General features: G+C 33.3%; 1 protein-coding gene across 5 annotated transcripts in view; it reads right to left on the reverse strand.

Moving 5' to 3' along the window:
- The window catches only part of syt7a (synaptotagmin VIIa), a 136,352-nt gene that overhangs the window by 4,863 nt on the left and 117,736 nt on the right, over positions 1-13,753 (reverse strand). For all 5 annotated transcript variants that reach the window (XM_051883096.1, XM_051883095.1, XM_051883094.1 and 2 more), the window contains 3 exons: positions 4,071-4,182; positions 2,424-2,691; positions 1,802-1,971 (listed from right to left, as the gene is read on the reverse strand). In XM_051883096.1, the coding sequence (XP_051739056.1) occupies positions 1,802-1,971; positions 2,424-2,691; positions 4,071-4,182 (550 nt within the window). The remainder of the gene's footprint in view (positions 1-1,801; positions 1,972-2,423; positions 2,692-4,070; positions 4,183-13,753) is intronic.

A 13,753-nucleotide genomic window follows, 5' to 3' on the forward strand; every position in this document is an offset into this window, starting at 1 on the left:
TTCACAATAGAACATAGATAACATAACAAATGTTTAAACGGAGAAATTTTACACTTTTATCCACTAAATGAGCTCATTTCAAATTTGATGCCTGCTACAGGTCTCAAAAAAGTTGGCACGGGGGCAACAAATGGCTCAAAAAGCAAGACATTTTGAAAAGATTCAGCTGGGAGAACATCTAGCAACTAATTAAGTTAATTGAAATCAGATCTGTAACATGATTAGCTATAAAAGGGATGTCTTAGAGAGGCAGAGTCTCTCAGAAGTAAAGATAGGCAGAGCTGTGAAAGAGTGCGTAAAAAGATTGTGGAATACTTTAAAAACAATGTTCCTCAACGTCAAATTGCAAAGGCTTTGTAAATCTCATCATCTACAGTGCATAACATCATCAAAAGATTCAGAGAAACTGGAGAAATCTCTGTGCGTAAGGGAAAAGGCAGAAGACCTTTGTTGGATGCCCGTGGTCTTCGGGCCCTCAGACGACACTGCATCACTCATCGGCATGATTGTGTCAATGACATTACTAAATGGGCCCAGGAATACTTCCAGAAACCACTGTCGGTAAACACAATCCGCCGTGCCATCTGCAGATGCCAACTAAAGCTCGATCGTGCAAAAAGGAAGCGTATGTGAACATGGTCCAGAAGCGCCGTCGTGTCCTGTGGGCCAAGGCTCATTTAAAATGGACTGTTTCAAAGTGGAAAAGTGTTCTATGGTCAGACGAGTCCGAATTTGACATTCTTGTTGGAAATCACGGACGCCGTGTCCTCTGGGCTAAAGAGGAGGGAGACCTTCCAGCGTGTTATCAGTGTTCAGTTCAAAAGCCAGCATCTCTGATGGTATGGGGGTGCATAAGTGCATACCGTATGGGCAGCTTGAATGTTTTGGAAGGCACTATGAATGCTGAAAGGTATATAAAGGTTTTAGAGCAACATATGTGTATTTCAGCAGGACAATGCAAAACCACATACTGCAGCTTTTACAACAGCATGACTTCGTCGCAGAAGAGTCCGGGTGCTGAATTGGCCTGCCTGCAGTCCAGATCTTTCACCTATAGAGAAAAATCCTCAGTAGCTGGAAACCTGGAAACCTATATCATATCAATACCAAAACTCCAGAAACTCATAACCTCGATGTCCAGATGTCTTCACACTGTTTTGAAAAGAAGAGGAGATGCTACACCATGGTAAACATGCCCCCGTCCCAACTTTTTTGAGACCTGTAGCAGGCATCAAATTTGAAATGAGCTCATTTTGTGCATAAAATTGTAAAAATTTCTCAGTTTAAACATTTGTTATGTTATCTATGTTCTATTGTGACTAAAATATTGGTTCATGTGATTTGAAAGTCTTTTAGTTTTCATTTTATTCAAATTATATTTTTCTCCATATAGTGGACTTCACTGGGGTTCAACAGGTTGAAGGTCCAAATGTCAGTTTCAGTGCAGCTTTAAAGGGCTCTACACGATTCTGGACGAGGAATAAGGGTCTTATCTAGAGAAACGATCTGCCATTTTCTAAAAAAAAATTAAAATTATATACTTTTAAACCACAAATGCTCATCTTGCACTGCTCTGCAATGCACCACGCATCACGTAATCACGTTGGAAAGGTGGAAAACTTCCATTATATGAATCACAGAGGACCACAGTTTCAGCTAAAAATCTTCTTTACTGTTTTACTGAAGAGAAAAAGTCACCTACATCTTGGAGGGTGAGTAAATGAACAGCAAATTTTCATTTTTTGGGTGAACTATCCCTTTAAGAGTCCACATTGTCCATTGTATGGAAAAGTTCACTCACGGCTCCATCACTGCAGGGTTTAAGATCCTTCCAGAAGGACTTCAGCTGTCCGAGCTCCACTTTATTCAGAGGGATGGAGACCTCTCCGATCGGGTCGTTACGACTGAACCGATCGTAATCCAGCACCTGGAGATACAACGTTCGTTCCCGCACCTTCTCATACGGGAACCCTGAGGAGGTGTAATGAAGGGAAGATTAGATTCAGATTTACCAGTGTCATTACCATTTTTTTCACTGTGACAGTATTTTCCGGATGATTCAGCATATTTCCCTCCAAATTCTCATTACTGTCATGTAAAAATTATAATAACAAACAAAAACCCTCTCATTATTGTAACAAGACCTGACGGTTTACTTTTACAGCCTTTTTTTTTGTCATTTTCATTATTCTCATGCTGATTCTCATTAGATTTTAATTGTTCAAATACAGTTTTTTCATCAGTATTACAGTAAACGATTACAATTGAACCCATCATGACCTTTTCTTCAAAATTTCTTCTAATTTTGGGATGAAATATGACCTAGACATGTACTTCACAGGTTTTGTGAGACATATTTTTATTAAGCAAGAGATTTCATCTATAACTAAGATGTTAGGAAACATGGGTGATCCACAACTGACCTTCAAAAAGGAAGGTTTCATTCCAGTGAGGGTTGAGATTTTTCCTCTTGACTTTGGTCTCGAGTTTGTGCTTTCTGTCGGGCAGCAGGTAGATTTTGACGAAGGGGTCGGAGGTCCCAGAGAAGTCTTTAGCGGGCAGGTCTTGACCTTTGAGTATCTTCACCGTCAGAGTCGTGTCTTGGAAGCTGTAGCCCAAGCTGAACTGAATCCGGCCCAGTTTCTCGCTCACTGGACCTTCGTGGTCGTCGTCTTCCGACCCCGGAGACAACTAAAGAGAGCATGAGAGAGAAAGATGAACGTGAAGATCGGCGCTGTGACAAAAAACACAAAAGCACACACACTTCAGCCTAACCAAAGATCTGCTATAAAGCAATCTGGAGTGTTTTAACACCTGACGTTATTATTGATCAAGAAACACACAGAGGCATGTCTTAAGATATTAAAGACAGCAGAAATCTAAGCACTGGATAAAGCTAGGTTCAAAATTCTTGTTTCATTCTGTTGACATAGTACAGTTAAAGGTTTTTACAGAGGAGATTTCTCTTTTTATCACTTCATAAATCAGAAAATACTGTCAACAGCCAGACAAAAATACATGTTTTAGGAATAAAATGTCAGGTGAATGACCAAATATCAGTACAAACCTTGAGAACAGACAGGAATAAAACGTAAATTTTGGTGCAAGTGGAGATTTCTGACTTTTCTGAAGTATTTTGAGAAAACAGCCTTTAAAGATATGTATTGTAGTTGAAATCTACAGATGCAAATAGATAAAGTGCAATAAAATAAACACTTAAAGTGTATTTTGGTCTGAAACAACACGTTATGAAATAGCCCAAAATCTCAAAATTGACCAGCGCATTAAAAAACAATGTTTTTGCCTGTAGTGTCTTGCCTTAAAGTGCCCCATTATGGTTTTTCAAATATTACCTTTCATGTTGTGTGTAATATAGCTGTTTGTGAATGTAAAAGGTCTGCAAAGTTTTAAAGATCAAAGTTCACGACAAATAAAGTTACTGTCGCTAAAAGAAAGAACTGATTCTGAACTGCCTGAAATGTAGGTGTATAACAAATTTGCATAATGCCAGTCTATGGTCTTCATTGGCTGCCCGCGAACAACATCTACTTTGCCCCTCCCTCAAACGCTGTAGTTGTAGCTGACCAATCTGAGCAGAGTACACCAATCACTACAGACTGAGCCATCTGACCAATCAGAGCAGAGGAGGGGTTTAAGGAGACAGGATCCTTGATTGAACTGTTTCAGACTCTTTGAGGTGATGTTTAAGGTATATTCTGAGAAAATTAAAGTGTTTTTTGACATTGAAAGCATGTAAACCTATTGTAGGAGACTCCAAAACAAAATTAGGAGCCTTTAAAATAACATGATGGGGCACTTTACGAGTTTTATTTGAGACACTCAGCAGCTATTTGAAGGCTAAAAAGCACCTATTTACCAACGTCAGCCTTTTAGCAAATCAGTTTCCAACCAATTAATATTCATGAGCAACACTTTAAAACGCCCCTGGTTACTTTACATGTGGTTCAGACGTTCCTCTTCCCGTCTAAAGGGGCCGAACGAGCTGCAATGTGATTCAGTCAGACAGACTATGCAGGACCAGGATGCTACATGCAAACACACTGTCCTACCATCACCATGTCTCCAGTGAGCGAGTTGGCAAGGTCAGACACTGAAGAATGGCCGTCGGCATCTGGCGGCTGACCCTTAGGACTGTTAGCCGGCTTATTCCCCATATTCCTACTGCAGGGTGAGAGACAGACAGAGAGAAACACAGGTTACTAAAAATACCAGTCATGTGTGACTTGCCCTGCGTTTCTTTCTCTTTGCCACAGAATCAAACCCAGATGACCTTTTGACCTCTATGAGCGTCGACTCGTGTTATTCTGACCGGCTTCATCACACATTTTAGAAACGGACAAGAATATGAAGAAGACAAATTAATAACAAGCATGAGAATGATTTTTACTTTCGATCACTTGAACACAATAAAATAAAGCCACAACAGAGAAATAGAAAAGAAAAAGCACATAGTTCAAACTTTGACACATTTCCTGTTATAAAACATAAAAACATTGTGTTACCTCAGTTTATAACACACCATAAACTGCCAATATTCAGGGTTATTAAATATCTCAGCAAACACATAAAGCTGTCAATTCATCACGCCACGGTGCGGTCCGTTTCGTTTTCCAGGGGTTGGTGTCCGAAGTCGGATTTGGGCGGCTGGCCTGGACTGGAAAATCGACTTAATATGGGAATAATATGGGTTAAGTACAAGTAAAGCTGATTTATAGGCATTTGTAGTATAATGCTCATTACCACAGACAATAATTTTGACTTAAAAAAATGTTTGTAGCCACAGAAAATAATTTTGACACATTACTCCGTTTAATAAAATTAATTAAACTGTAATTAAACTGTATTGCAACAGAAAATAATTGTGACTCATTGCTCAGTTAAAGTAATAAAGTAAAATAAAATAAAATAAATAAAATAGGTTTAATGCTACAGAAAATATTTTGCACTCATCTGTCCATTTAATAAAATAAAATAAAATGAATAAAATAAAATAAAATGAATAAAATAAAATAAAATTAATACAATAAAATAAGTTTAATGTTACAGAAAATATTTTGCACTCATCTGTCCATTTAATAAATAAAATAAAATAAAATAAAATAAAATAAAATAGGTTTAATGCTACAGAAAATATTCTTCACTCATCTGTCCATTTAATAAAATAATAAAAAAATAAATAAAATAAATAAACAAATAAAATAAAATAAAATAAAATAAAATAAAATAAAATAAAATAAAATAGGTGTAATGCTACAGAAAATATTCTTGACTCATCGGTCCATTTAAAAAATGTTTTTTTTTTTTTTAAATTAATAAAATAAATAAAAAAATAAAATAAAATAAAATAAAATTAATAAAATAAAATAAAATAAAATAAAATAACTCATTGGTCCATTTAAAAAATGTTTTTTTTTTTAATTAATAAAATAATAAAATTAAATAGGTGTAATGCTACAGAAAATATTTTTGACTCATTGGTCCATTTAAAAAATGTTTTTTTTTTTTTTTTAAATTAATAATAAAATAAAATAAAATAAAATAAAATAGGTTTAATGCTACAGAAAATATTTTTCACTCATCTGTCCATTTAATAAAATAAAAAAAATAATAAAATAAAATAAAATAAAATAGTTTTAATGCTACAGAAAATATTTTTCACTCATCTGTCCATTTAATAAAATAAAATAAATGTAAAAAACATGTAAAAAAGAATAAGAATAAAGAATAAAACAAAATAAAATTAAATAAAATGGAGGGTTTAAAAGCAGAAAGCAAGCTCATATTTTGTCAAAGCTCTTACATGTATTAAATTATCCAGTAAAATGTTTCTAGGCAGATAACATGAGGTCACGACATTGAAGTTAAAATGATTATTTCTGTGGTAAGTAACATTATGCCACAAATGCTGTCGATCGAGCATAACATGTACTAAACCCCTAAAATATTCCTTGAATGTTTGACTTAACTACTCAACTAGTTGACAGGACAAAACTAAACCAGAGCAGGGGCCAAAAGAGAGAGAGAGAAAAAGAGAGACAGACAGAGAAGTGGAAGAGGACAAATGCTGACATCTGAATGAAACTGAGTGATCAGATACAGTTCAGATACAAACCGAGAGACAGAAACACTGAGAGAGACACACAAGACAGCTACAGGATGAACATAGAAAAGCGATGAGGGCGGCACACGGATACAGACGAAACTGAGACACGGTAACAGCTGGAGGGAGAAAGAGAGACAAAAGACAGCTTAAGAGGAAAAGAGGCGCTTTTCTGTGATGGAAAGGCAGAAGATTATTCGCATGACTGGAGAGTCAAACAAAACCATGAGAGAGACGTCAACCAAACCAGCACAGCTGCAGGAGAGAGAGAGCGAGAGAAGACAAGAAACCCTGGAGTCAGTCAGAGAGAAAGGAGAGTTAAACGAAAGCACACACAGAGCCAGAAATGCTCGAGATTAGTTCTACACAAAAGAAACGAAGGAAAAGAAAGACAAAGAGACCAGGAAGGAAGCGGTTTGTTTCCGGAGAGAGGTGAAGCTTTGAAGAGAAAGAGAGAAAATGAGCGCTGGAAAGACAAAAGAGAGAGGAGGAGTAAACAAATAGTGTAAAGGAACACAGCAAATGGCACATACAGTCGAACACAGAGAGCAGGAGGAGAGAGAGACATCCGGGAGGATCACGCTGTCTTTAGACTGGCAGGGAAATGTCATGCGCTTTCTCGCTTTGAATGCGCTTTTGTTTCATCGTTTACTCGCCCTCGTGTCGCTCCAAACCTGGAGGACTTTCTTTCTTCTGTGGGACGTGAGAGAAGATATTTTGAAAAATGTTCCAAATCCATTTGATAATCTAATGGTAAATTCAATGAAAGTGGATGGTGACCACACGGCTGTCAAGCTCCAAAAAAGACACAAAAACACCAAAATGTAGTGCATATGATTTATGCGCTATGATTTCTGAAGAAATCATACAATATCTTTTTTTTTTTTTTGAGGGAAAAGTCTGAAATTTAAATCACTATTCGCTGAAATTCTTCACATGCAGCCAAAAGTGCACCAGAAAATTACAACAAATAATAAAATTAAATAAAAACACTCAAATTTAAAATCGCTATTACCTGAAATATATTTAAAATGTAAATCCAGAATTGGAAAATAAAATAAAACAATGAAATTTAAATAAAAATTCATAAACAATTTTTTTGCACACAGCCAGACATGCACCATAAAAATAAAATAAAATAATATAAAACACTAAAAATTAAAAATAAAATTAAAAATTAAAATAAATAAAATAAAATAAAATACTGAAATTAAAATTCACTGAAGTTTTATCGCATAAAGCCAGAAGTGGCCATAAAAAATTAAAAAAAATAATAAAATGAAATAAAATAAAATACTGAAATTAAAACTGCTAATCACTGTGGTTTTATCGCATAAAAGCAAGCCAGAAGTGGCCATAAAAAAATAAATAAATAAATAAATAGAATAAAATATTGAAATTAGAACTGCTATTCACTGAAGTTTTATCACATAAAGCCAGAAGTGGACCACAAAAATAAAAATAAAATAAAATAAATACTGAAATTTAAGCTGCTATTCACTGAAATGTTATCGCATAAAGCTAGAAATGGACCACAAAAATAAAATAAAATATTGAAAGTAAAACTGCTATTCACTGAAATGTTATCACATAAAGCCAGAAGTGGCCCATAAAAATAAAATAAAATAAAATAAAATAATGAAATAAAATAAAATAAAATAAAATAAAATAAAATAAAAAAATAAAATACTGAAATTTAAACTACTATTTACTGAATTTTTATCGCATAAAGCTAGAAGTGGACCACAAAAATAAAATAAAATAAAATAATGAAATAAAATAAAATAAAATAAAATAAAAAAATACTGAAATTTAAACTGCTATTTACTGAATTTTTATCGCATAAAGCCAGAAGTGGACCATAAAAATAAAATAAAATAAAATAAAATAAAATAAAACTGAAATTTAAACTGCTATTCACTGAAATTTTATTACATAAAGCTAGAAGTGGACCACAAAAATAAAATAATAAAATACTTAAATTAAAACTGCTTTTCACTGAAATTATCGCATAAAGCCAGAAGTGGACCACAAAAATAAAATAAAATACTGAAATTAAAACTGCTATTCACTGAAATGTTATCGCATAAAGCCAGAAGTGGACCATAAAAATAAAATAAAATAAAATAAAATAAAATAAAATAAAATAAAATAAAATAAAATAAAATATAAAATAAAATAAAATAAAATAAAACAAAACTGAAATTTAAACTGCTATTCACTGAAATTTTATTACATAAAGCTAGAAGTGGACCACAAAAATAAAATAATAAAATACTTAAATTAAAACTGCTTTTCACTGAAATTATCGCATAAAGCCAGAAGTGGACCATAAAAATAAAATAAAATAAAATAATGAAATAAAATAAAATAAAATAAAATAAAAAAATACTGAAATTTAAACTGCTATTTACTGAATTTTTATCGCATAAAGCCAGAAGTGGACCATAAAAATAAAATAAAATAAAATAAAATAAAATAAAACTGAAATTTAAACTGCTATTCACTGAAATTTTATTACATAAAGCTAGAAGTGGACCACAAAAATAAAATAATAAAATACTTAAATTAAAACTGCTTTTCACTGAAATTATCGCATAAAGCCAGAAGTGGACCATAAAAATAAAATAAAATAAAATAAAATAAAATAAAATAAAATAAAATAAAATAAAATAAAACTGAAATTTAAACTGCTATTCACTGAAATCTTATCGCATAAAGCCAGAAGTGGACCACAAAAATAAAATAACTTAAAACACTAAAATTTAAATCGCTATTCAATGAAAATGATTTTGCATGTAGGCCAGATGTGCAGCATTAAAATAAAATTAAATAAATACTGCATCACAAGGCCGTAAACAGCAGTGCTCCATCATGTGACCAAATATTGATCAAATGTAACTTATAGAGTTAAACCATAAAAGCCATAGAACAAAGACAATTAAACAGACAAAAGTAATAAATAAATAAATAAATAAATAAATAAAAAGCACCTGAAAAATTAAAGAAAAGCTAAATTAAATTAAAATTGAGCTATAGAAAGTTTAGGCATTTTTCCTCTTGATTTGAACTGTATAACCTTAAAAGCAGATTTGAGGCATTATCATCATTTCTCTAGTGTTTAGGTCCGCTTTGAAATGGTTGTTTGGTGTTTTCTTTTTTGGAGCATTTCACTGTATAGAAAAGAGCAGTTTGGACATTCTGCTAAATAACTCTGTGTCCCACACAAAAGAACACGAGGGTGAGTAGACGAGGACAATCATGTTTCATATGTATAAATCATATTCCCAGCTGGATCCGCACCAGTCTAAGGAGAGCTGCCGAGGTCCGGGAGGACGGATCTGACTCGGGCGGGAGGTTTACGCACAAACCATGAAGCGTCTGTCTGTCAACACATCTGTTTCGGGAAAACATCCTCTCAATGGTGTCACTTTAGTTCTTGGTTAATTCACTCAAAAGCCGATGGCGGAAACATCATGGCCGTGTTGTTGAAGACACACAGACGTAGCCGTAGAGGAGACAAGAACACACAGAGCAGGCAAAGCACGACAGACAGACAGACAGACAGACAGACACGAGGTTAGCTCGGGAGGGGAGAGAGGCAGGGCTTTCAAATCTTCAGAAACACATCCTCATGAATATTCAGGATCGGTGTCAGTAATTGGTTAAATGTGAATTGAATGCAGCACTGATTGGCTGAATCTGTTAATGGGTTAGTGTCCTTGTTAGTTCAGTCTTATTGAACCCACACACATTCAGCTGCCATGAAAATGATGTGAACGGTGAAAAAAACAGATGGAGAAATGATAATGACAGAAAGAAGGGAGCGAATTTCAGGGTGTGAAAGCCTATTAAAGGTTTGAACCCTTTTAGAAAGTCTTAAAAATGTCATATGATGCTTTTTTAATGTTTTCCTTTTCCTTGATTTAGATTTAGTCAGTCTTTTGACTAAAATGCCATTTAATTTTAGTCATATTTTAGTCATCTGAATTGTTTTAGTTTTAGTCTAGACGACTAAATATCATATGATTGTAGTCGACTAAAATCTAACTGGTTTAGTTAAATAATACATCAATTAAGCATTTCTCTAAATTTACCAAATTTTTTAACATCTATTAACCTGTTAATATGAATGATATTAAGGTTTAAACATGCAATACAGACATGGATTTAACTGCTGTGACATATAACATGTCTTTATTTATCTTAAAATGAAATAAAAAACACTTCACAAAAATAAACTTTTTAATTAATGATGCATTCAACTTGCATACAACATTCTTCATTCTAGCATTCTAGCAGACATTTATTTGTATAAATTAAATATGTATTAATCCTTATTAAAGCTATTAAAGTTATTCAGTTGAGAACACTGAGTGATTTTCTCTTTTTCTTTTGTTGTTTGATTAACATTAATGACGGACAGCAGCAGGTTTATTAGGCTGCTGTCACTTTAAGGCCGAATACACGGATCCAATACACTGATACACATCCGATATTCTCCCAACTGTTTACGTTTAATTTAAAGAGTTAGTTCACCCAAAAGTTAAAATTCTGTCATTAATTACTCACCCTCATATCGTTCTACATCCGTAAGACCTTCGTTCATCTTCAGAACACAAATTAAGATATTTTTGATAAAATCCGATGGCTCAGTGAGGCCTGCATTGCCAATTAACACTTTCAGATGCCCAGAAAGCTACTAAAGACATATTTAAAACAGTTCATGTGACTACAGTGGTTCAACCTTAATGTTATGAAGCGACGAGAATACTTTTTGTGCGCCAAAAAACCCCAAAATAATGACTTTATTCAACAATTCAACTTTATTCAGTCGTTATTTTGCTTTTTTTTTGGCGCACAAAAAGTATTCTCGTCGCTTCATAACATTAAGGTTGAACCACTGTAGTCACATGAACTGTTTTAAATATGTCTTTAGTAGCTTTCTGGGCATTGAAAGTGTTAATTGGCAATGCAGGCCTCACTGAGCCATCGGATTTTATCAAAAATATCTTAATTTGTGTTCTGAAGATGAACAAAGGTCTTACGGATGTGGAACGACATGAGGGTGAGTAATTAATGACAGAATTTTCATTTTTGGGTGATCTAACGCTTTAAGATATAACCGACTGTGTTTATGTGAATACTCGCCAAAATGGATATTTTGACATCATTTTCTGTTTTTGTCCATTTAAGCGTGAAAAGATGCGAAAGAGAACTCAATTCAGTACTCGAGCGCTGTCTGAGAAGCGGCTTTCTGTGTGCGCACAGAAAACCGGACTGAATTGAGCTCTCTTCGTGTCATCACGCATTTTCAGATTTATCCATATGTCTGCTCTTCTCTTTCTCCCAGACGTTTACATTTTTTAACATATTATAGGACATGCAGCAAGTGTATGGCAACTTATGTCCCGCCAGGTAGATGTGCGCATCTACCATGAAGGACATCGGTTCTGACTGGATCTTTTCCCAAATCATCCCTCCCTAACATTTTTGTCTTGTTTTTATTCGTTGAATATATAGCCATAGTTTTTGTCATTCAAAACTGGTTTTTATTTAGTTATCGTCTCAGTGAATAAAATGTCTTTGACGGAAATTATTCGTCAACAAGATTAACGGCTCTATACCTGCCTAAATCGGCTCGATCATCCACATTTTCAGAATCTGACTCCTTGGAAGCTGAAGCTTGTGATTATGGTAAGAGGCGTTAGATTTCTGACACACGCTTGAGGTGTTTGGCCAATCACAATGCACTGGGTCTGCTGGCCAATCAGAGCACTCTGAGCTTATCAGAAGGAGGGGCTTTGTAGAAATCAGCGCGTTTCAGACAGACTGAGAATAGAGGGGCTGCAATAATGTATTTGAAAAATAATGTGTTTTTTGAACATTAAAGCATGTTAACCTGTTCTAATACACCCAATGAATAAAATAAATTTAGCATCACATGACCTCTTTAATTCAACATATCTTATAAGAAACATTTCAACAGCAGTTTCAAACACAAAATGTTTGACTATAAAAGCACATATTTTCAGAAGGTAAAAAACAAGTGCTTTAAATATTACAAATTAAACATACAAATTACTACACTGTAAAAAAGAATTGTTGGTTTAACTGGTTACCTGGTTGTCTTAAAATTTTGAGTTCATTGAAATTAAAAATTTGAGTTAATACAATGAAGGCGATTGGTTTAATCAACAGAAACTCAAAATATTATGTTATCTGAACTACATTAATTATCTAAGTTGATTTGACAAAAGAAAAAATGTTATAACAAACCATGAAAATATATATTTTTTTAATATTAAAAGTCATTATTCATCACTTTACTATAGATATACACATGAAAAGTGGCCTAAATGACTCGTTTTAAAAAAAGTTTTTGACTACGGACAGCAACTTGTGGTCAAAAACAGTGTCACGAGATGAGGTTTTAAAACTGTAAAAAAAGTAAAACCTCTAAAAGAACCACCAAAGCTACATTTATTTGATTAAAACTACATTAAAAATGTGAAATATTATTACAATTTAACTGATTTCTATTGTAATATATTGTAAAATGTAATTTATTCCTGTGATCAAAGCTGAATTTTCAGCATCATTACTCCAGTTTTCAGTGTCACATGATCCTTCAGAAATCATTCTAATATGCTGATTTGCTGCTCAAGAAACATTTCTGATTATTATCAATGTTGAAAACAGTCTACATGATCTTTTCCGAAGCCCCCTGGTTAAACCCCTGGATGAGAACGGGGCGATCTCAGCGGTGAGCGGGAACAGGTGAAATGAGGACAGAGAAAAGAGAAAGAACACAATGACTATCTCTCTCTCTCTTTCTGTATCTCCCCGTCTGTCCTTCGCTATCGATCGAGGGCAGATAAAGGACATGTAGACGCTTCTCTGAGGCCTGAATAATTCATTCACTGTAGACGTGTGACTCGCCTGCAGGTTATTCAAAAGTTTGGCTCAGTAACCTGTTTAACTTTAGCTGTCATCGTACATGTCAACATAAATATCGTCTTCATTAATCTTTTAACAGTACAGGATCCGCTTTAAAGTTGTTGTGAAATAGCAGAACATACATGCGCACACCTGTGACAGCACATTATTTAAATTCTATTTTAATGAGCCTTTAATGGCTACAACCTAATGAACTAATGGACTATATTAAAATAGAATAGTTAGGTGTCATTTTTTATTAATACTGTACATGAAAGTATTGAACACTTTTGCCTTAAATCATGTAGATATTGTTGCTGTTTTACAAAAGCAATATGCAGATGTTTATTTTAGTTGCTAAAATTAAATATTTTATAAAAATATATATTTTAATTTTATTTTTAAATAATTGAATATTAAGTTATTAAAATGTATACCAAATAAATGAAACAATTCATTAAAAGTATTTATTTTATATAATATTTAATAATAAAAAATGTAAACTTATTGAACACTTTTGTTTTTTGTCATGCTGATATTGTTGCCGTTTTATGAAAGCAAAAAGCAGATATGTTTATTATAGTTGCTAAAATTAAAAATATATATTTTAAAATAATTGAATGTTAAGTAATTAAAATGTACACAAATGAAATAAAATATGTATTTTTTATATAATATTTACTAATATTTTCT

The sequence above is a fragment of the Ctenopharyngodon idella genome, chromosome 24 (genome assembly GCF_019924925.1).
Source record: "Ctenopharyngodon idella isolate HZGC_01 chromosome 24, HZGC01, whole genome shotgun sequence".
NCBI classification, from domain to species: Eukaryota; Metazoa; Chordata; class Actinopteri; order Cypriniformes; family Xenocyprididae; genus Ctenopharyngodon; species Ctenopharyngodon idella.